At 38.4% G+C, this 24701-nt stretch overlaps 1 protein-coding gene across 1 annotated transcript in view; it reads left to right on the forward strand.

Annotated features, from left to right (window-relative positions):
* Positions 1–24701, forward strand: part of Pappa2 (pappalysin 2) — a 230250-nt gene that overhangs the window by 114334 nt on the left and 91215 nt on the right. The window contains exons 12-13 of the mRNA XM_057770373.1: positions 15125–15260; positions 15443–15650. Of these exons, the coding sequence (XP_057626356.1) occupies positions 15125–15260; positions 15443–15650 (344 nt within the window). The remainder of the gene's footprint in view (positions 1–15124; positions 15261–15442; positions 15651–24701) is intronic.

Raw genomic sequence — 24701 nt, forward strand, 5'->3', positions numbered from 1 at the left:
TCAAACATCATCTTCATCTTACTTAATTTGCATTTTTAAAGTCATCTTGCTAGAGCAAACTTCATTTTTGACTATAAGCTACTCAATTATATCCAGAAGCAGAAATACCAACCTGAAACTGTTAATACCCATCAGTTAGCTGCCTCTTGTAGTTTAGGTTTGTAGCCTAGTCCTTCTCAACAGCTAATCTAGAAGAAGAACCTCCATATTATACAACAAAATCAAATCAAAGGTTATATTAGTGTATAAAGTGTCTAGTAAAATTTGATTTCATGAACCCATATGGTACCAAGTAAATTAGGAAGAGTATTTTGAAAATAAGCTACATTAAACAAAACATTTTCCAAGCACGGCAGAATTTCTGGCCCTTTACTCTTCATTTTAGTATAATTTAATCTTGATTTGATACACAGATATGATTTGTATGCAGTGAATCAGAGACAAATTTATTGCATAAGTGAAAAACAACAGTACTGGAAAACATTAGTTTTGAAAACTTATTTCCAAAATCTTTCATTCACTTACGTGCTACTTGCCAAAATAAAAGTTCTGTCATTTTAGCCAGTTTTACTGAGGTAATATTCTCTTGATTTTCTTTATTCTAATCTTCAGCCAATAGAACAAGAACAGAAGAATTTTTTTCACAGAGTATATAATATAAGTCGTCTATATTGTTTACAATGAGAAACACATTTTAAAGTCATATATGGTTTATACAATGCATATTCTTATGCTTTTTGCTGGTATTCTCACATATCTCTGTGAGTGACAGGAGAGATGTTTTCTATTTCACAGATGAAGAAATCATCCACGATTTGAAGTGCTTTTTCTACACCACTAAAGGATAAAATGGTAGTTAGGAAACCATATGCTCACATCTTGGCAATAATCTCATGAATCCCTCCCCCCGAACTCTGTTACTCATTCCACCAGCATTTATTAAGCACCTGTAGTATGCCAAACCCAGAACTGATCACTGGTAATGCATAGAGCAGAGAAGCAATAGAAAGAAAGCAAGAATACAAGTGGAGATGAACGAAAGGTGCCCTCCCTTGTTTGATTGCAGTTCTTCTAAAGTTTTGAGAGACTGTGTATCAGTGAATCTGGGTGAGAGGATTAAATCAGTGCATTTTGTAAACTTACATGCAGGAGCAGGTGAGTCACAGAAAGCGTGGTTTCTTTAAGAAAGGGCTTTGAATCTAAGTAATGTAGGAAACAAATAGAACCATTTGAGATGCAGACACTCCATAGACACTTGTTTGGTTCCTAGGGAGCTAGACACCATATGCAAAATCGTATGCTCATGTTTGTTTCTGTGGCTCTGAAGTGTCTCCAGTTTGAAATGATCTCACTTAGGCTGGACTGGTTAGCAACCCTAACAGAAACCACCGCATGTTCACAGTATCTTAAAAACCAGAGTCTTCACATCAGCTATAAACCATGGACCACTGCCTGGAAATTTTTTCTGCACAAGCCTAAAGCCTGTTCACCATAATTTATTTCCTTTCTTTGTTTGGTATCAACTAGCTAAACACTGAACATGAGTCTCTAAGAACATGCAATGTGTATTTAATTGGTTAGATTTCAAATGAGTACCTCTAACACCATGCAAACAGGGAAAAACACACTTGTTAAACTGTAATCTGTTCCACATAGTATTTATTATACACACTTTTAAATGATTATTTTAGAATTCAGAGATGCTAAGCATTTAAATGGTGTAACTGGTAAAAGTATAGATAGGATTATAATTCAAATCCAGTACATACCAAAGACTGTGGTGTTCTCTTTCCATAATAGGAGTTAAATACAGTTTCTATGAAGAACCAGTTATAAAATACTTCAGGTTTATTGACCACAATCCATATCATAACTGTTTTACATGGCTATTACTATGAAGGTAGAAAGTATAAATTGTTTTTTTTTAAACAAAACTTCTAATTTTACATACTTTTCATATTATATTTGTTTTTATCTTCAGCTATTTGAAATGTGTGTCTTAAATCACAGCCATATGGAAATAGGAAGTGGGTCAGGATTGGCCCACAGACTGCAATGTGCTAACCCCTGCTCTACACCACGTTTCTAAGTTACTACTAAAGATATCCATGACTGTTTATCTTATTTCAGCACCACGTTATTCAAGCTTTTGCTACTGTGACAGAATGCTTGATGTAAACAGTCTAATGGAAGAAGAGTTCATTTTGGATCTAGATTCAAAGGTTTGAGTCCATCTTGGAGCAGATGGAGAGGGTGGTAGAACAGTTCACACACAGTCAGGAAGCAGAGGGAGAATGTCTATGTGCCAGCCTCCTCCTGCTTTGCCTTTGAGACTCTTAGTGCTCCAGCACATGGGACGATGTAATTCCAGTTCAGGGCAAGTCTTTTCTTCTCAGTCAGTCCTCGGTGGAAAAATTCTCACAGACAAATGCAGTGGCCTGTTTTAATCTAAGTTCCTCAATCCAAGCAACTTGACAATCAAGTTTAAAAGTCTTACACATGACAAAATGCACATATATGTCTCTATGTGTATACATGTCCGTGTGTATGCTCATATATGTAAGTGCACATGCATGCGTGTGCTTATGTATGTGGAGACCATATATTGGTTAGTGTCAGCATGTCCTCTTCAGTCCCTCTTCACATTAATTTGTTTATATAGAGTCCCTAACTAGACCTGAGCTCACCAGTTCAACTAGGCTTCTTGCTGGCCAGTGAGTTCCAGGGTTTCTCTCTTTCCTCTGAGACTGAATTACAGATGTGCACTGACATACCCAGCTCTTCACATAGGTCCAGGGGATCCAAATTCAAGTCCTCATGTTTGTTCAGCAAACACGTTCATGACTGAGCCATATTTCCCATCCCAACATCTACTTTTGAGTCTACATAATAAGCACTGTCCCATATGAACAATGTATTTGTATATTGGGAAAACTAGAGAATGAATGAATTACCATTTTCGGCCTGTAGTTACATATATGGCAGTGGTAGCATTTGCACTCATATCGTGGAAACAGAGTATCCTAAACAAGTGCTACAAATTCAATAAAATACAACATGGACTTAAAATGTCCTGATTAAACATGAGATGTTTAGCTTAGTTTTATCATGAGCATTAGTTTGTGGTATAGAGCTCATGAGCTTTATCTCCTAAGCTGGATTTTCCTGTTATTCTCACCTTCCATATCTCTCCATGCACATGCACATACAGCTTTACTCTTTTTGCTTGTGACAGAATGTTTTCAGTATAAGAACTTGCCAGAATTTTCATATATCTATAACTTCCAGACAGAAGGTTTATAATTTTCCTTCTCTGGTAACGACTCCTCTTCTTTGTCTCTCCAATAAATGCACAATTCCCCCTGAAGATCTAACTCAAGGATTGTTTTCATTACAAATCAGAGTCTTTCATGACTTTTGCTCCCAATCCCTAGATACCACAGTCCCACTTTCTCCTCAGTGTGCTCATCTTCCGTAATGTCTGCATACTTCACTGTTCTATTTCTGTTTAACAATTGTCTGTCTTGTCAACTATCAAGAGCTTTTGAGAGAAGCAATGTGTACTCCTGAATCTATGTCTCAAGCTGGGAAAAAAAAGCCTCCTTTTGCTGTTCAAAAATGTTTGGCGATATGGCGTTAGAGCTCACCATTTGGGAGTATTCGATGTACTCAGGACACAGGACAAAAGTGGACAAGGATTGTGACTTGTGATGTGCTGGCAAAGAAGAGGTGGCAGAAGCCAGAGATTGAGGCAAGCACTTCATCTTGGAAAGACTGAAAAGACTGACTGGCTAGAGTCTGAGTGAAAATCACATCAAAGGGGGTTTCCAATGGTGGAAAAAAATCCACAGCTATTCTTTGATTTGCCATATGGACTCTCTAGAAAGCAAACGCCAAGATAGAATTCAGTGTTCAGGAGATTTATTAGACAGTGGCTTAGAAATCAGTTTCTGTGGGACAGCAAGGAAAGAAAAATGAGTGGATAAAAAGAGAAACTATACATCATTGATAAGGTCATAAGAACACTCCATGTTATCCCAAAGGACTAAGCCATGGTGAATGCAAAATCCTGCTACATTAACCTTGAGATAGTGATGTTTTTGAATAAAGACTGGATCAAGTTAGATATGTACCTTATAATCTTTAGCGCAATCAGGAAAGTACACATATATACAAATAGTTGTAGGTAAAATGTCAAAAGACGAAATGGAATAAAAATTACTTAATTCATCAACAAGAAGGCAGAGAAAAAGAAACCAAGAACCAACAAGATTTACCAAAGAGGAAAACAAAAGCCAAGATGGATGCACTTAAATCCAACTAAGTAATTTCTTTTATTAAGTAGAAGTTGTTTCAGAAAGTCATGAAAATACAGATTATAATTTTTAAATTATATACTGTTTACAATACACACACTTTAAATATAAAATAAGGAGATGAAAATTAAAAGCATGAAAAATTATAAGCACAAAATAATTATGTATTGTGATAATAAAATGATAAGTGTTGAATTTGTGAAGAAGACTGGCAACATTGTAAGAAAATTAAGTACTTAATATTTTATCCTCAAAATAAGTGAACTGAGAATTTGACAGACCTGATGGAGACACTGCCATACTTATAATTCATTATAGCTGAAATTTTCATCACCTCCTTAATAATTTATACAATAAAAAGATTAAAAACAAATCAGGACAAATACGTAAGATTTCAAAATAATTATCAAATATTGTAATCTAATTGATATTTATAGAAACATTATACTCAATAACTGAAAATAATACATAGTATTCTCCAAACTAGAACACTATAAAACAAGTATCAATATATTTATGATTAAAATCATACAGAGTAGAGTTTTTTAACCTCAGTAACACTAAGATAAATGGGAATAACAAATTATCTTTAAAATCCACAGTTGTTTTTTGCAATTAAATAATATTACTAAATAATCTGTGGGTCAGCCAGATATGTTGTTTCTGTCTCCCGAGTACTGGGATTATTGGTGTAAGACAACATGTCTCAGCTAGGTGTCAGGCCATTTTAAGGGAGATTCTGTCTCAATAAACAAAAACAAAATCATTAAAAAAAAAAACTCAATCCATAAGTCAAAAAAGACCTTTTGATGGAGATTAGTAAACATTTTGAGTGGAATGGTACTGGCAACTGTGTGAATTTTGAAGGTTAATGCTTGCAGGGAAATTTATATCTTTAAAAATCCATGCAATAGCCAGGCGGTGGTGGCGCACGCCTTTAATCCCAGCACTTGGGAGGCAGAGGTAGGCGGATCTCTGTGAGTTTGAGACCAGCCTGGTCTACAAGAGCTAGTTCCAGGACAGGCTCCAAAGCCACAGAGAAACCCTGTCTCGAAAAACCAAAAAAAAAAAAAAAAAAAAAAGAAAAAAATCCATGCAATATTTAAAAAGATATAAAATTATTAATCGAAGTTCCTCCCTTATGTCATTAGAAAAATTACAAGATAAGCAAAAGTAAAAATTAAAATGAACAGAAAAATAAGTGGAATAGAAAATGATCCAGTATTTTCTACTAAATTATTATTAGTTTCTTTTCTCTAGACATGAATTCAGTGAAGTTAGACTCTTCCTTTATACTTTATGAGATATGAAAGAAGCTAAACGTAAAACATGGAAGAGGAAAATTTCATTTTCTTTCAGATTGAATCAACACGCAAGAACAACCTAAAAAATAATTTCATGTAACACCGGTTTTTAAGAGATTAAGAAGAAATGAGTGTGTTTCTGAATTTCAACAGCTCCCAATAAAAGCTATATCTGAAGAAAACATCTTATGAAGTGAAAGTGACAAAATAATTAGTAGTAAATATGAAAAGAAATAGGAAAGAACTATGTGAAGAAGAGCACTAGATAACACGGTGGGACAGCTTGACTACATGAGTGTGGACTTGTTCTGCAGGGAGAGAGAAGCTCATACAATTCTCACACTAAATCTTGAAAGTTCATGTAATCTTCATTTAAAAACACAAAGATCTGCGGTGAAGAATTACAATGCTGAATTTCATGTTTTTTTTTTTTTCTTCAAATAGCAAAATACATCAATTATAGTGTGTTGTTGGGTTTTTGTCCTGCCCGGTTCCCATAATCATTAAGTCCCAAAGAAATAACACAGAAGTTTACATTAACTATAAACTGATTGGCCCATTAGCTCAGGCTTCTTATTAACTCTTATGACTTATATTAGCCCATTATTCTAGTATATGTTAACCACATGGCTCAGTACCTTTTTCAGTGGGACAGTCACATCCTGCTTCTTCTGTGTCTGGGCCAGGACTGCGTCCTCTTCCCAGAATTCTCCTGTTCTCATTGACCCACCTCTATTTCCTGTCTGGTTGTCCACCTATACTTCCCTGGCTACTGGCCAATCAGCATTTATTTAAAATATAATTGACAGGGTATAGACCAATATACCACAGCAATAGTGATTTATAAATGAAGAGTGTGGATAGATGAATGGGCCAGGTATTTGAGGAATGTGCATAGGGATGTTAGCAAACATGCAAACACAGGCTTCATCTCTATAAAAGGAGGCCACTTATTTATCCTGGCCACCCAGAACCAAAATAACCAAACAGAAACTATATTAATTAAAACACTGCTTAGCCCATTAGCTCTAGCTTTTTTTTGGTTAACTTCTACATCTTTTTTTGTTGTTGTTGTTGTTGTTTGTTTTTGTTTTTTGTTTTATCTTCAAGACAGGGTTTCCCTGTAGTTTTTGGTGCCTGTCCTGGAACTAGCTCTTAATTTAACCCATTTCTATTAATCTGTATATCACCACAAGGTTGTGGCCTACCAGCAAAGTTTCAGCACGTCTATCTCTGGCATTGGATCATGACATCTCTCTCCATCTTACTTCTACCAGCATTCAGTCTGGTTTTCCCTGTCTACCTAAGTTCTGCCCTATCAACAGGCCAAGGCACTTTCTTTATTCATTAATGGTAATCACAGCACGCAGAGGGGACTCCCACATCACATCTCTGCTGAGCAATTACCAGACAGTGTGAATGAGTCCTGTGGCCTGGACCTATCATTCACCCCAGGTTAGTCCACCCCAAGTGGAATAAACAGATTTCTTACTTTTGCCAGTTTTTAAATTTTTCCTTACTATCGTGAAGTAGACCATCCCATTATGCAATAATTGCTGATCCTTTAGTGTTTTCTCTTCAGTTCACAGTATAGGTGAATTCATTCATTTTTCTCCTTCTGGTTAGAACAATATTTTTCATTTTCTTATGTTAGAGTTTTAGTTTTGCCTTTCAGACTGTCGCCTTTTAGCATACTTGTTTTGTTTTTTTTTTTGCATATAGTGTATGATACATACTACTTTTAAAGAAATGTGACAAGCCAATTTCTTTAATGGTATTCATTAAAGTGTTCATTCTTGTCTGGTTTTATAGCATGGCACCAGGTGTATACCAACTCCTAGGTCTGTTTTGCAATCTTACATTGTGTTTAATTGGTCTGTTTTCCTGTTCATTACACCAACTCACTATCTGCATTATTATGAATTTAAGTTGGCTGTACATATTCACCTTCACCATTTTTTGCACATTTGTCTTAAAAGTTGAAGTTCATTACTCATGAAACATTTATTTTTTCTGTATAAAATTCAAAATGTAGCCTTGTGATTCTCCCCTTTGTGTCACTGTTCTGTTGAACCAAATAGACAATGTTTGAGACATCAAAATAATCTTTTTCTTGTGAAGGAATTTTAGATGTTGGTTTTACATGACATTTTATTGGCAGGTTTTATTTTTGACATGTATAATTACATTTGTATATGGAATTCATTTATATATTTCCTTTTGAATATTCAGTTTGCTAATGAAAGTGGTAGTATGATTTTCCCCCATTTCTTATGTTTGGAAACTGTGTAAAACTAGGATTACTTCTTCCCTCAAAATTCACAAGAACACACCTAAAAACAAAAACAAAAGATAGCAAAAGAACCTCTGTTCAGGGCTTATTTGGTGGAAGAATTTTAATTATGATTTGATTTTTTTGAATTTTAAAAATATGTTCCATGTTTCATTTCTTTTCCCTCTTTGGGTTATTGGATGTTTCTGGGAAATTACTGATTTATTCTACATATTCAAATGTAGTGCTGGATTCCTGTTCCTACTGTGCTTTTATTGCTTTTCCACTTCTGGCCATACTTACCATGCTTTTAGAGATACATATTTTTGGACATTGCCTTAGTTACATGTGAGATCTGTCCACCCTTCTGGAGTCTTCAGGGACAGTACTCTGTCTCGCTCAACTTACTTCTTATGCATCTTTTCTCTACTTCATTGACCTCTTTTTTATTGCTATCACTTTTTTTCTGCCTTGATTCTCTGGACTTACACTGATTTTCTGACTTTAGGTTTCCGACGCTTGGTTATTTTATTTTGGTGGTGGGTAATTTTTCTTTCTATTTATAATTACTACTTTAATTGTGTCCCATAAATCCCATAAATCTTGATGTATAGACCTCTTGTTCCCATTTGATTCTAAGAATTTTTTTTAAATACTTATTTATTATGTATACAATATTCTGTCTGTGTGTTTGTCTGAAGGCCAGAAGAGGGCGCCAGATCTCTTTACAGATGGTTGTGAGCCACCATGTGGTTGCTGGGAATTGAATTCAGGACCTTTGGAAGAGCAGGCAATGCTCTTAACCACTGAGCCATCTCTCCAGCCCTGATTCTAAGAATTTTGTAATATTTTATGACTTGATTTTATAACCTTAGACTTTTTATAATTGTATTTGTTTACATCATTGATTTTTCAGAGCATAAGAACTTTTTATTGTGCCAGCTAGGATATTAATAGAGGGTGTTTTTTTCTCCTCCCTTTGGCCCTATGTTTTATTAGTAAATCCCTAAATGGAAAGTTTTTATTCATTTAGGAATTAAGAGCCAATCCATAATAAGAATTCTTACTCTGCATTAATTTGTCAAAAATGTCAATTATTCTTAGTTTTCTCTCTCTAGCTACACACATATCTACAAAATTCGTTCATCCTTCTCGCTTTGGTTTTGTGTTCCTGATTACTTGTTCTTTTTCTTTTTATTTTTTCTTCTGCTTATAGTACAGTCTTTAATTTCAGTTTGATAAATTCTTGTTTTTAAGTTACTGACAAATACAGTTTGATTATACTCACAGAATACCCTGAAATATTTTGATACACTATGAAACGGTCACCACAGACAAGCCTAGTTAAGGGCATTTATCTTCCTAACACTGAGCTGGGGGAAAAAATGAACTTTCTAGTTGAATTTAGGTTTTAGTTAAGCAGCGACTAATATTTAACATCAATATTTTCATGTATTGTTTGGGCATACGAAAACACAAAATTTATTGTATGTCAGATATTTAAAGTTAAGCATACATCCTGTATCCTTGTTGGTTGGTTTTGTGACATATGACAAGTCTTCAGCCTTTTTAAAAGCCAGTCAGATGCTAATTTGTTATTTGGAAATTATTTCAACTATCCTGGAAGCTGTGCATATTTCATTGTTTGACCAAAAGTAAAAAGTACATGTATATAAGGCACTGGGGCTGAATACTACTTTGAATATTTGGTTAAAGTAAAGCTCATATGATTCTAAATGAGTATGTGGGAACATTTACTAGTGATCTGGCTTTTCAGTCTACACTAGAGATAGAACAATAGATTAGTAGGTGCTTTAGGAATTGGAAGAAGACGAGCACTACAGAGAATGAATTGTAACCTCTGCTATTACTTACTCCAACAAGTAAATTCTGGAAACATGCCATCTCTCTGGGTATCAGGTTTCTTTTGAAATTTCCTTTAAAAGATGTATTTACATACTTGCTTCCAACCTGCACATACATGTAAACTTGATAGTGAATTTTTTTAAAGGAGGTAACTAGGACAAACGATAGTCTAACCCTGGGCTGCTAATGGCCAAGGGTGAGGACAAAGCCATCAGAGGGTATTGTCAAAGCCTCAGCCCAGGAAGTATGCTTGTTCCCAGAAACCTTGTTAGAAAGGTGGAGCCTCAGTTCTACTATCTGAGGATTTGCCTGTGACCAGTTCCCCTGCAGCTTGCATCCATGTTATTTACATTGTAGCCATGTCCTCTGCAGCTTGTTTGTACGTTGAAGTCTGAAAATTGCTGCTAAAGAGGATTGTTATCTCAACAGTGAAACAGTTGATGATCAGAATGGTTCAAATCTACTACCAGTTCAGCAAGTGGAAACTCACTAACAGGATTTTGTGCTTAATAGGACAGTTTCCTCAAGTGCATTGGAATTACTTCTCTGTGTATAATGGAAATTTATGAAAAATACTTGTCTTTAGAAGAAACTTTTCAGTTGTGTGGATTCCTGCATGCCTTAGGGATCCCAAAAGAACAAAGATGACTATGTGTGTATGATTTTCACTTCCTTCGAAAGCTAAGCTAGTGCTCTAAAAGGGAAATCCCACCTTCCTGTTTATCTCTAGAGGGCAAAACTTTATTTCCCCTTTTCTATTTAATTGTTGCTAATCTAGAATTCAACTGTTTTTATAGGAAAACATGTGCTTGTTGCAAGCAGCGCAACCTTACAAACTAAGCTCTGTAAATATCTGGGAAATCCATTGTTTCTAATGAAGAATGAACACTTGCCACCTGGCCCATGCTCCCATTCCTTCTCTCGTTTCAGTTTCCAAGAGGTCTATTTCTTTCTCTTTTTTTTTGGATTTTCGAGACAGGGTTTCTCCGTACCTTTTTTTGGTTCCTGTCCTGGAACTAGCTCTTGTAGACCAGGCTGGCCTCAAATTCACAGAGATCCGCCTGCCTCTGCCTCCCGAGTGCTGGGATTAAAGGCGTGCGCAACCACCGCCCGGCCCAAGAGGACTATTTCTATCTGGATTCCATAAGGACTGTTTCTATCTATATCCTGTGACCCCTTTCCTTACATTCAGGCTTTATCTTTGGTGGGATGTTCCCTGGGATTCAGAGTTTGAGATGAAAATCTATATGTAGGAAGTCTGCTGAGGACCCTTGTTGGTGTCAGTGTGCTGGGGAACTAGGATTAGTCCGTGGGAGTGGCCTGAAAATAGGGTCAGAATCATGTAAAAGCTGGGAAGACCCTTCAGAGAAACCTCACTCTATTACTCAGCATTAGCAAATGTTGCTTGACATGACCTTCCTGCCCTTCCCACTCATTCTCCAAGAAAGTGGCATGGCCCTGTATGAGGAGGTCACCAAAGGGACAGTTTCTAGAGAGACATTACTTTGTAGTGAGTGTCACAGTAATGAAGGAGGTGATGTGGGAGCCACACTGTGGCAGCAACTGCTACAGATGTGGTTCTGTCCCTTCCTGTTTCTCCTTTGAAACACCATAAGTCTGTCTAGCCCAGTCTTCACAGACTTGGCCTTGTCTAAAATGAACTTGAGGAGACGATCTAGATGGAATTACACTGGTCATCTGAGCAGATCTTAGCTTCTTTCATAAGCTTGCCAAAGCTTACATTTTTGAAAGTCTAACCAAGAACTGTGGGAGCCATGGGAGCAATTACACATAATGATAAGGTACTCCAACTCTTATAGAGACGGCAGTGTATAAATTCACTGTGGTTATAGTTTATAGCTCTGTAGAGGAATAAAGTGGGACCTCATCTAGAGTCTGATCAATACCAAAAGGAAGAGGAGCCTAGACATGAGGATGGAGTGTAACGGGCTCAAAAGTCTGGAAAACTCACTGTCTAGAGTCTAGTCATCAACTAAGCCCCTTCCTCGATTAGACACAAGCTCCAGGAAAGATCATTTGCAACTCGGAGCTAATCTCTGCCTTGCCAAATCTTCTGATGACAAAATCCTTAGAATCACTCACCTGAAGTCATGAATGTTTGAGAATTTTCACCTACAAAAGCGCACATGGTTTCAGCCAATAGTAGTGTTAAGATCAAGAGACACCATCTCTAATTAGAATTGTAGAACCCTCTGGGCGGTGGTGGCACACGCCTTTAATCTCAACACTTGGGAGGCAGAGTCAGGCAGATCTCTGTAAGCCTGGTCTATAAAAGCTAGTTTCAGGACAGGCTCCAAAGCTAGAGAAACCCTGTCTCAAAAATTCAAGAGAGAGAGAGAGAGAGAGAGAGAGAGAGAGAGAGAGAGAATTGTAGAACCCATCTCCTTTGTGGTGGTCTCTGTCTTGCTCTACCACCTCTCTCTGCACTATTAATCGTCCATCTCCTTACCTCACATCATCCACCTTCTGGCCTCTCTGTCATGATCCCATCTGCCCGTGTACCTGCTGATGCTCTCTCTATTTTGTTTTCTCATTGCTTCAATGTTCTTTGTGACAAATTCTTTTCACCTTTCTCTGCTTTGAAAGCGATCTTTACATTTCAAAATTGTTCATATTTCTCAAAGATGCCGGCTTCTTTCTGAAATTTAGCTGTTGCTTTTCATCTTTGCAAGAGCCAAGTTCAATTAGTTGTATAGAGCTCATGCATGGCACGTGATCTATGCAGAATCTATCAAGAACTCAAACACTGAGGATGCCTATGGAACCCAAACAAATATGGAGAATCAGTTCACATTCCTGCGGGTCAGTTTATAAAAGCACATCGAATATTTTTGGATTGTACATTTAGAAGAACACAATTTTCTGTAAAATATATATTTAACTTTAATTTTTTATTCCTTCTGTTTTTGTGCCCATTGCATAAACTGAATGAGGTGTATTTCTTTGGCGAAATAAGAATGGTTGAACTTTGAGTCCTTAATGTTCATAAGTGTTATCTTGTCTGCTTTTGTTTGATATCACTTGATCTACCTTGTATCCATATGATATAAGTAATCTCTATTACTATCTTTGGGAATGAGGAACCTCAGCTTCAGACAGAGGTAGATTGCTTATGTTTATATAGCTAGCAAAGGCGTATCTAAGAGGCAAACGCAGGGCATCTGCCAGGTTCTCTTTCTCTGTCAGAGAATCTCAGTTTCTCTCCATATCTCCGTCTCTCTCCATGTCTGTCTCACTTCATCTCTCCAGTGAATCTTGCTTTCTTCTTATGTGAACTCAGATAGATAATTCTTATATGTAGAGATTCAGACTGACCTCTGCTATTGATGTGCAAATAGTTGTGAGGTAAAACATGTGCTTTCTATGCTCGTAATTGCTGCTGTGAGATATACTCGGGCTCCATTTAAAAATTAAGCTCACCTATCTTTCCTGTGTCTCTGTGAGGGGGAAATGTCCAAGATGCAGCCTCCCAGGAACCAATCACCCCATCTCTCTGCCTGTGTAACCCAAAGTTCTCTGCCTGTGTGCCCCTTATAAGTCTCACCTGTGGTTTTCCTGCTTAAGCTGTGGCCTGGAAATGCTGCTGTGACCTCCCCGTTCTGAGCATGGCACGGAGGCACTGCCATTGGAACAAGCTTGAAGTTTCACAGTGACTTGGTATTCAAACTGCCACAGAACAGAAGTCTATGTTGTTAAGAGATGCAAACAGCATTAGAAGGTTTGGGTATGGACCCTCAGGACAGAAAAGCCCACACCCACCATAAATCCTACCTCTGCTACCTAGTTTGGGATGGGTGGAAGACTGAGATGCTCTATGTTTCGCTGAAGCCACCCCACTCTCGGGTTCTGAGGCCTTCTTGTTTCTGGCTGAGGAAATGAGCTGTCTTCCAGTCTCAGGTCTCTGTTGTGGTACATGGAAAGGAAAAGGCTATGGGGAGGTCCCAGGAGGCTTTGATGTCATTTGCTACTGGGGTCAAGAGCTCTGAGTTAGACTCTTGGTTTCCTTGGGATGGTTTTATGTCTAGCCCTTGGCCATCCAGGGATAGAAGACTTCATTTTCATTTTAGAAGCTGTAACTTGTGCGACTGGATGTTTTTGAAGTTCTGAAGGAATATTTATTACTTCAAAGAAGGGAAATGAAGAAAGAGTAAGGGAGACACTGTGTGAAGGGAGTGTGGCTGGAATTTCCTGCAAAGGTGGGAAGGACGAAGGGAGAGCTGTCCTGCCTGGACCACTGAAAATCGTTAAATCACTCTAATTAAGACAGCAATGCCAGTGAGCCCTGGAAGCGTGCTGCCAGGCCTCAGGAAACTCAAGTCTGTGGACAACAAGAATTCTTGTTAAAATGGAAAACATGTTTTCAGTCTTTTCCCCACTCCAGAGGAGGTCCCTGCCAATTAGATGTACTATGGTCTATACTGGGACGACATCACACCCAAGAACCCAAGAAAAAGCCACAGCGGATATCCCTGAAGACATACATACGAGTAACATTACACAGATTGAGCACGTTGCGCACGCACCCCCCACCCCCGCACGCACATACACGCATATACATATATACATATATGTCACGTTTCATATATTTTCTCCAACAACGCCACACCTCCCAATCTGGTAAATAAGCATCCAAATATATGAGCCTGTGAGGCCATTCTCATTCAAACCATTAGAGCCTCTCTGCCAGCATCATAGGTTTCCTGGTAAATGAGAGGATCTGAGAATAGAGGCAGGAGGCAGGGAGACTGGGAGGATAACTGATACCTAGTCTCATCTTGGGACAGATCAGAAGAAACTAGCTTTTTACGGATGTTGGTTCATTAGTCATTCTGTCTATTTCTCTCCCTTTAATGTAGAAGAAGTATTGATTAGTATATAGAGGATTATTACCTCTACCAGTGCTCTCTTGAGAAATTAAAAAAGACAACTCCAAGCCAGGCATAGTATTTCACACTTGTAATCCCAGTACTTGAAGTGTGGAGGCAGGATAATCAGGAATTCCATATCATCTTTGGGAAAATAGTGAATTTGAGTGTGGCCTGATCTACATGAGAATTTGTCTCAAAAAAACAAGCAAACAAACTGTAATGAATAAAACAGCAGAACGGCACGGTTTCGAGAAAGGATGCTCAGCAGCTACCAAGGATCTTCCATCTCAGGGGCCTCATCTTGCTGTTTGCTGTCACCTTGGTTGCTGCTGTGCTTCCTCCATGTTTTCCATTGCAAAGGAGAACAAGGTTCTTACGTTCAAAGAATAAGTGCTCAAGAATGACAGAGATAAGATGGGCATATTCCTCAATTGCCTGTGGAAACCTATTGCTCACGGTGCATGTGCTTATACCTAGGTGTGTTTTGCTAGACCAGGAGTTGCAGCAGCACTTTTCCTTTTCTTGGCATCTGATGGCCTGGCCCCTGGGAAGCATCAGCAGCCAACAGTGACCATCTACCTGGTTGATGTCAGTGGAATCAACCACTCGCTTGGTGAGTTGAGAATTATTTCTTTAGAGTCACTTAGGGTTATTCCAGTAGACCTAGGAATCATTCTGATGTTGACCTCTGAAATGTTTGTGGCCTTGCATGTTACATAGAGAAAGGATAAACAGGTGATACATGGTTCTAAGTTAATGGCTCAGCACAGTGTTTATCACCTTATTTCTCCACAGGAGCCTATGAACTGTCGTGTCAACATAATCCACTAGTTATCAATGTGAGCCACCATGCGAATGTCTACCCCCACCACACCTTCTCTGTGCTGCTGAATTTGTCATCCCCATTGGTGGGTATCTCAGCAGTGGCTCTAAGGACATCCTCCCACACCAGTTCTTCAGCTCCCAGTAACTGCATCCCAGAGCAAAACCATCAGGGACAGAGGTACAGAGCTAGCTTCTAACATCTCATCTCCCTTTCTCCCAATTCCCTATGACTATAACATACTGCTGCTATTTAGGCTCATAGTGCTGTATAGCAGTTGCTTAATCATTAGCTGAAGAGGATTTAAGAACTACCAAAAAAGACTGAAGAATCAAGCAAAAAATAACATAGAAGTCAAATTTGGATTTTCAGATTTTTTTCTTTCCTTAGTTGAGTATAACATTTTCTTTTTTTGTAAATATTAACATCTTTACACAGTCTTAACATCTTTTTTACATATAAAGGCACTGACTTCAAATCAACATTGTTATATAAACTGCCAAATGTTTTGTGCCAAAAACTCAATGTTCCTCAAGCAATCTATATTTATCCACTTGTTCCCACCTGGACAGTGTATACAGAAAATTTAAGAAGTGCTTGCTAAGGCGGCATGTCACATAATCGTTTAGGGTCACATATGGACATTGGGAATATATGAACTGCATGTATCTTTCTGCGGACATTTGTGATTTTCATCATTGAGACAGATGAGGGTCCCTGGATCCTTTTCAGCAGCTAGAAGAAGGGTTATACTTCAGAGTATTCCTATACCTACCTTTGGAGGTAGGGAACACTTTGATTTAAACAATCTGTGCTGCAGTATGGATAGAATGATTCTATCAGTAGTCTAATAGGTCAGTGGAACCAAACGGTAACAGACGCATTTCCTCAGAGAGAGAAGTAGGACCACCTGCTAGGTGATTCAGAACCTAGTCACAAAAGCTGGGGTTCCAAGCAATGTTCCATCATCTCATACAGTACCTATAAGAGAGGTTGGTCCCCCAAGAGTTGGTACAGGACACATCCAGACATCAAGTCCTCAGCACAAAGGAGACTGATTAGCCCCCATAGGGGAACAAGCAGGATGGGGGAGATGCAAAAGCAGACAGCAAGCAACAGTAGCAGCAGCAAGAGCAGGCATTTTTTAAAATTGTTCTCAGGAGTGGTTTTTTAACGAGAAAATTGAGAAGTCTGTGCTAGTGAGATGGTAAATCCTCATTGGATGCGTGAGTCAAATACTGAGATTTCATTGTTGGACCTTGGCGTTTTGTCTTAGGAATGAATCAGTGGCCAAACAAGGGAATGGACCTTGGGGGCTAGCTTTTGGAATGTAATCTAATGGTTTTTAGCAAGGGAGAGAAGGGTAAAATGCAAAACCTGTTGGTGCCACTTTTGCCATTCTTGAGTCTGTGTTTCCCATGCTTTGGCCTATTAGACAGCCCTTCAGTACCTGCATATCCCTTCCAGGTATACCACGAACCATACCTGAGATCATTACAGAGTAGATAATGCCAGTAGAATACACTGTTTTTCTATTGCTGGATAGTAAACCATACCAAAATGTAATGAATCAACATTTTGATATGGCACGGTTTGTGTAGGTGATAAATCTAGATGCACTTCAGAGAGGTGTTTTAGGCTTAGGCTCTCTTCAGAGAGGGTTCAAAGGAAGTTGGGAGATTCACTTCAAAGTCCATTGCTGTGGCGACTGCTAGCCTCAGAAGATAAACCCCAATAGATATGAAAAATGGGCCATCCCATGCTAGTGTGAGTCAGTTTGCTTCATGTAAGACTCCCCATAAACTCTTTGAGTGTCTTACACATGATAGCTAATGATCCAAGAGAAAAAGAGGCCCAGAGGTGGGAAATATTACAGAAATTTCCCAAGAGGGAAGCCACATCATTTTTATAATCTAATGACGCGAGTGACAGCTCACCACTTCTAACATATTTCATGTACCAAAAATTGGTCAACAAGTCTAGCTGGTAATCAAGGAGAGAGTTTGTAAAAAGATACAAATCCTTGGGGACATCTGAGAGTCTATGTACCATTTACAGTGATTATGGCTAGTGTTAATTGAGCATTAACTAGATTCCAGGTACTGTGTTAAGTGTCAGGAAGCAGCACACAACAAGAGACAGTCTGGATGTTGGACATTGTGTCATTAGCTCGCTCATCCATGGTTTTTATGTCTTCTTAGTGAGAAGATACCCTCAAACCTTAACACAAATGCATATGATTCAAATATAATCTTTCATAATCCTCAACTCTTCCTCATGTATTTTCAAATTATCTTCTGGATTGGCTCTATGTCTGCCCTGAAGCCACACAGCATTTCTTCCTGGTCCTTGAATCATGTGCTCTCGATGAGTCTGTGCACACAATGTTCCTACTCTTTGGAATGCTGTCCAGCCCTTGACATCTCAAACTTAGTCATCAGGATGCCCGTTCTGTGAAGCTCTGTCCAACTTCTTCACTGTTTCCATAGGTCATAATATATAACGTGAGCTGTACAAAAGGGGCCACCACATTTTGTGGGAATGATCTGTTTACTGGGTGCACTTTCACACTGAACTCGGGGCTCCCTGCAGGGGAAGTCCTGCTGAGTGTTGTTAGTCCCTAGCAGAGTGCCCCATACACAGGAGGTAAGAGAAACTGACGTTACCCAGCATTTGGTTTGCCATGCTCTATGGAACAGAATTGAACAAGAAAAGCTACAGAGCACAAGTTACAGTCTCTGTAAACATGAAGGACCAGAATTGCCTTTAGCATCATAGCTGTGAAAGTTCAAGAAGGAAGTTAATTAATTGTGATCACTGAGGCTCGTTCTCCATGTATTTTCATGTGGCACTGTGAGAAAAACAAGTTTTATATGCATGCACGCAAGCCAGTGGAAATAGGATATGATTCTCTAGTTTACACTGAGTACATCTGGAATGCATAAACATTTCCAAACCACATGTGACTGACAGGAGCCATGGAAATTGGCTTTTCCTTCGCAGCCAGTATGATATAGTAAATTTTTATACACAGGAAACCTAAAGAGTCTCATGTATTTTTTTATCATGAATATATTTTAAATTCTTATGCACTTATAAAATAGAAGGCTTTGGTGGCAGAATTACATCAATCATTGCTGTATGTGTAGATACCCTATTACATGAAACCCTCAAATTCTAACTATCATCAAAGGAATTTCTAGCTACCTCCTTCTTTCTCCTCATGACCTAAATTCCATTAGTACTTACATGGATAGGGGAGAGCTGATAGATGCCTAGAATATAAGATGTGTCACCTATTTTGTATTTGACTATTAATGATCCATAACCTGGCTCTTTTACACTATAGCTTTATTCAACTCAATTGATGCATCGAATCTCAGTTGAAATCCAAAAATCCAAAGTCTGGCTCAATGGTGACATTTAATATTTTTTCCATGTACAAAGTAATTGTTTCTCTGTATCCCACTGAAAAACCAACAGTACAGAAAAACAAACCATAAAAACTCTTATCAAAATAAAAACCTGAGTTTAGCACTAAGAATCTGATGGCATAATGTGTAGTGGAGTTAAATTAAGAAACATCATTGGAAAGCAAAGAAAATACTTGTTACATTTTTAAAGAATCAACAATAGGGTGAATGTGGAATGTAGTTTGCCTGATATAGTGCTGGCCTAGCATCAATAAGTCCAAGTTTTATCTCTAGCACTCCATATACAGGACATGGTAGCACAGGCCTGTAATCCCAGCAGTGGGAAGATAGAGGCAGAAGAAAGAATATTTTAAATGAAGACATATGGGCCACTTGGGTTTTCTTCTAGGTGAACAGTTGTACTGTTTGTTTGGAATAGAAGTCAAGGTCATAGACAAAGTTGGTAAAAGACCTCGAGATTTTATAGTTGGATCAAGTTAAGTCTGTCATGTCTACAACACATCCAAGTTAAAAAAAATCTACTGTAAAGCTGTCTACATGATTCCAGGATGAAGTATAATCAAGTGAAAATGCAATGAAGAATTAAAGCATTGGGAATGCTTTAGATAATGCAAAGGTTTAGGAAGGAAGGAAGAAAGGAAGATGCAAAAGTAGGGAGAGGGAATGCCTGCTGGCTTGATGTCTCTTAGTCTCATTTCACATTATGCTGGCTGCCCAGACTCTGACTCTTCCATCTTCCTCTAAGGATCCGGAGCCCATAAGTCTTGAGGCTTAGCTATAGCCCTCTTTGGGCTATGAACTATCAGTAAGCATTCAGACCACTCTTGTTCTCCTACTCCTTTCAGCTCTTAGAGAAAAGTCTCATGTAGCCTGTCATGTGCATGAGAATCAGATGACCCCAAGTCTTTCATTTAGACTGTGTAAATGACTTTAGGAAACAAAACCATCTTTTTGTTCACATAAAGGGAGTTGGCATTGTTCTGCTGTCTATATGAGTGGATTAAAATGTTGAGGATCAGAACTTTGGAAATTCACGAGGTGAGCACTAGGAAAATTTACCAATAAGCAGAAATCGCTGTTGAGCATGGTACTTCCCTTACAGTGGGACATTTGTTCTTCAAGTAACATGGATACAGTAGAAAAAATTATTGCAATCCCTCTGATATTACATGACAGCATATCCTCAGGATCCCCCGTACTGAAAGTCTGGAGATAAAGCATACCATTTCCAAAGTCATGGGCTAACATTGATGACAGCATTGAAAACCCTGTTTATTTCTCTGCAGCTTGGACATTCCCTTCAGCTTGCCTAGGTTTCTCTCTCCACTTGTCCTACATTAGGTGACAAGTTAGTACAAATCTTCCAAACAACTACTCTTCTTTCTGTTTTCCTTGACTTTCCAGCAGTGTTTGCTCTCTCTAATTTGATGTTTCATAATTAGGTGTGTGGCTTCTTAGGACCGTTTGGTCTTTGTTAAGCCCCTACCTCCTGCCAAACCTTTTGGTTCTCCTGCTTTTGGCTTTGAAATCTACTTTGTCTGGAATTAAAATTTCCGTTCCTGTTTTCACTCTGTTTGCGTTTGTTTGATAAATATTTGTCTCTCTTTCATTTTCAACCTTTCTTTATCTTCACTGCCAATAAGCCCAGGGCTCATTGCTTCATTGTACTGTTTACAAAGACAGTAGTACTATGTCAACGCATGCCAAGATTTTATTCTGAAAATCATCTACTGAACTTAAGCCTCGAGTTGCCTTTAGGAAGCTATAGTATCTTGCCTTTAGACCATTTATTCCCCAGCATTCAAAGGCATCCGCCAGTGGTTTAACGCCTCCACTTACTATGACGTCTTTGAACTTCAATACCTGGAGGTTTGACCTACGCAAATAGAGGGTGTTGTTGATGTGTACGATGGGCAAAGAACAGATCTCTGATTAATAGAAAGCAGCACTCAGTTATCTTGTCTTTAGGGCAGGGCAGGTAAGAAATAAAAGATGACTTGTTTAACTCTTTTAACCCTTTCTGGTTTCTTTTGTATGTTTTTGTGGCTTTTGACATTGAACCAGAGCCTAGCTCATGCCAGGCAAGTGCTCAGCCATTGCCCTGTATCCTTAGCTCTCTTCACCTCTTCCAGTAGAGCAGAAAATGCAAAAGAATGAAAAAAAATGTGGTTTTGCCGGGCGGTGGTGGCGCACGCCTTTAATCCCAGCACTCGGGAGGCAGAGGCAGGTGGATCTCTGTGAGTTCGAGGCCAGCCTGGTCTACAAAGGGAGTTCCAGGACAGGCTCCAAAGCCACAGAGAAACCCTGTCTCAAAAAACCAAAAAAAAAAAAAAAAAAAAAAAAAAAAAAGAAAAAAAAATGTGGTTTTTCCTTTAATACAGTTCTTATCGACTTCTTCCCTAAAAAACAAAGCCGAGCAAAACAACGACAAAACAAGAAGTATATGCTTTAACTGCCAATGATGTTTCCGCATTGAATTCCAGCTTGTGCTTTGACCGAGAGGATATGCCCAATTACTCTAGTTTTGGTTTGGGTTATTAACAAGACTTTCACATTCTCCTGTGTTGTTGCTATTTCAACAGGAAGCTGGGACAATGCTTTATAGTATCTTGTTGCATGACTGAAAGCGATGTTGATAGAGTTTGTAGGACATGGTGACACCAAGTTGAAGCAGTACCCATGGAAGCTGTCTCAGTATTTCCCACCTTTATTTTTATTTATTTTGTGGTAGTCTGTTGGTTCTCCTCTCTAGATCTACTCTCACTGCTTACACTGTAGAACCACATCTGTATTTCGTTAGTATTTGTCCTTTGCCAGTTAGAACCATGTTTTCTGAACGTGTGAGGGAGGGGTTTCTCCTTCTGAGTTCTTTGTGCCCTCTTTTTATTTTTCTGTTGTGACATGCCTAGTCATGGGTGCCTAAGATTCATACATAGAACATCCACTTAGGTCCTCAAAGCACCAGTTTGAACTGGACGGTGGTGGCACACACCTTTAATCCCAGCATTTGGGAGGCAGAGGCAGGCAGATCTCTGTGAGTTCAAGGACAGCCTGGCCTACAAGAGCTAGTTCTAGGACAGGCACCAAAGTTACACAAAGAAACCATGTCTCGAAAAGCCAAAACCAAACAAACAAACAAAACCACCAGTTTGGGTCAACTTTTTACCACAATGAAGGCTTGGTATACTGTGATGCCATTCCATGCCATGGGGAATAGATTAGTTACTTATTGGTTGCTGTGATAAAACACCATAGACAAGGAAAAAAGAAGAGATGGGTTTTGTTGTTGTTGCTGTTGTTGTTGGCATATGGTTCCAGAGGGATCAAAGTCTATGATGGTGGATTAGAAACATGGCAGCAAGTGGCAATCATGGCAACAAGAACAGGGTGCTGGGAGCTCGTATCTTGACCCATAAACATTAAATAGAAGAATAAACTACAAGTGGTGCAAGCCTTTAAAAAAGACTCATTACTAATGGCATACTTCTTTCAATAAGACTCCCCAAGCAGTGTCACCAATAGGAGACCAAGTGTTCAAATGCATGAACCTGTGTGGGACATCAGCATTCAAACCATTATATTGTATTCCTGTTGACAAGGTGGTCAGCATGGCCCTGGAGCCCAGGAGAACAACCAAACCGATCCCTAAGCTGCATCTATGTGGATTTGTCTTCTGGTGTCATTACTGGTATCATTCTGTATCCATTAGGTCCATCCATGTTGTAGTGATTAAAACAGGGACAGTTTAACATAGTTACCAAGTCCTGAGGGTCAAGAAGAACTCTGGATAAAAGAAGCAGTTTTATGACTGGCGGCAGGATATCTAAGGAAGTAACGAATTTAGGAAAGGGTCCCCATTCAAACTGAGATTTGTTTGTCATGGCAGAAGATAGAGCTGAAGCACAAAGGATTCAGAGAAGCTAGCTAAAATTCTCCAGGATGGTTCTGGAAACCAGAGACTTCCTTACATTGCATACTAGTGCCAGGGAAGGTAGTCTGTTACTAAGCTGCATCCTGAGGACTTGCTAAGACTTGTTGAAAAGATATCATCAAGATTCTTTTGGATTCTGGAAGGTTTCCCCTGGGAAATGACAGATTTTAATGGGAAGCCCCCGTAGGGGTCCATGGAAAGTTGAAGGAAGCTAGCTGAGGTGCGCAGAGTATTAACATAACGTCCTGAGTGGTGAGCACTCTGGGCTGTCCCACACATTGCTACCCATAGAGCACAGAGGAATTAGAGAAAGGATATCATATAATAGGGAAGAGGTAAGTCCCTTCGTCCTGAACTATGTTTTAGTGTTCTCTCCTGAAGAAAACATCTTGTCAAGCTTGCTAGTAAAAGAGAATATTCATAGTCCAGGTCTGGTATCAAACTAAGGCAATGATGCATCTCTTTGCAACTGAGCAGTGAAACAGTAATTTTTGGCAGAAAAAAGAACGTCAAAGAACCACAAATACAACAACAATAACAACAAAAGCAAAAAAAAAAAAAGCCAAAAGTAAAAAACAAAAATTCTCTCTACTTTTCATTTGAGACAAAATTCCCTTCAGGTTATTGGCTTTAATATGATGACCATTTTCAATGTAACTTCTAAGTAGATTGAACTAACTAGAACTGTATATTTTAATCTTTTGATGCTTTCAATATAAACCCAAGGCAAATATAAAGGATTAAAACCTCATTAACTTATTTAGTAATAAAAGTACACATTCTGAGCCTGGCAGTTGTGGTGCACACCTTTAATCCCAGCACTTAGGAGGCAGAGGTAGGTGGATCTCTGAGTTCGAAGCCAGTCTGGTCTACAGAGGGAATTCCAAAAAAGCCAGCAGTACACAGTGAAACTCTGTCTCAAAAAGAAAAAAGAGTACACATTCTGAGTGAGATAGAAAACAAGAAATAGATACTGACAAAATTATAGTGAACTCAAACTATCATTTATCAAGAACAAATATTCTAATATAAAATTGAATCAGGTCTTTATTTTTTCAAATAAATATGCATGTGGGAACCCGAGTTATTTTGTCTATTTCTTGACTATTCAGCATATGAATGATAGATAGATAAGTAATAGATAAAGTTATTTATATTTTCATCCTTTTATCATTTTAAAAACTGTAGTAATGCTTTCTGTAACAGTTCAGGACTGGCACGTTGAATATATGTATATGTGTTTGTATATGTCTATTTCAATACTCCAATTAAAAGAACTGTTGCTTCAAGCTTAAAGCTGAAAAGCTTAATATGAATCAATCTGCCGATTGAGTTCCTTTTTATGGTGAGCATAATTGTTCACTCTGGGACATACGCATGTCTATACATGTATGGATGTATAAAGAGAGAATATTCATCTTCCAGAATATTTTAGGTGTCAAAATATGCCAGAAATCATTTTTTCATTGAAAATTGAAGTATATGCCTTACAAAGACCTTATTTCAAATAAGTAAAACTAAGACTAGGATCTATGTAATTCATTTTGAATCAGGAAAGATTTACAAAGAGGAATGACCAATTATTTCTACTAATTGTCAAGAAATCTGGTACCATCTTTGAAAGCATATTTGATTTAATGTAATTTTCAGGGGCCTCAGAATAATCAGAGAGGACTCCTTTGGGTGCCCTGACATAATTGGGCATGTTATTTTGAGGAAGTGATGTAATGTCAAGGACTGCTCCATGCAATGCAGTTAGTTGGAAATGTTTGGAGGACCAGGCCACTAAGAGGAAGCTAAAAAGATTCTTTGGGCTTCAGGGGATATCTAGTGATTGTATAATCCAGATCAGAAAAATTTTACAGA

This window comes from Chionomys nivalis, chromosome 5 (assembly GCF_950005125.1).
Source record: "Chionomys nivalis chromosome 5, mChiNiv1.1, whole genome shotgun sequence".
Lineage (NCBI taxonomy): Eukaryota > Metazoa > Chordata > Mammalia > Rodentia > Cricetidae > Chionomys > Chionomys nivalis.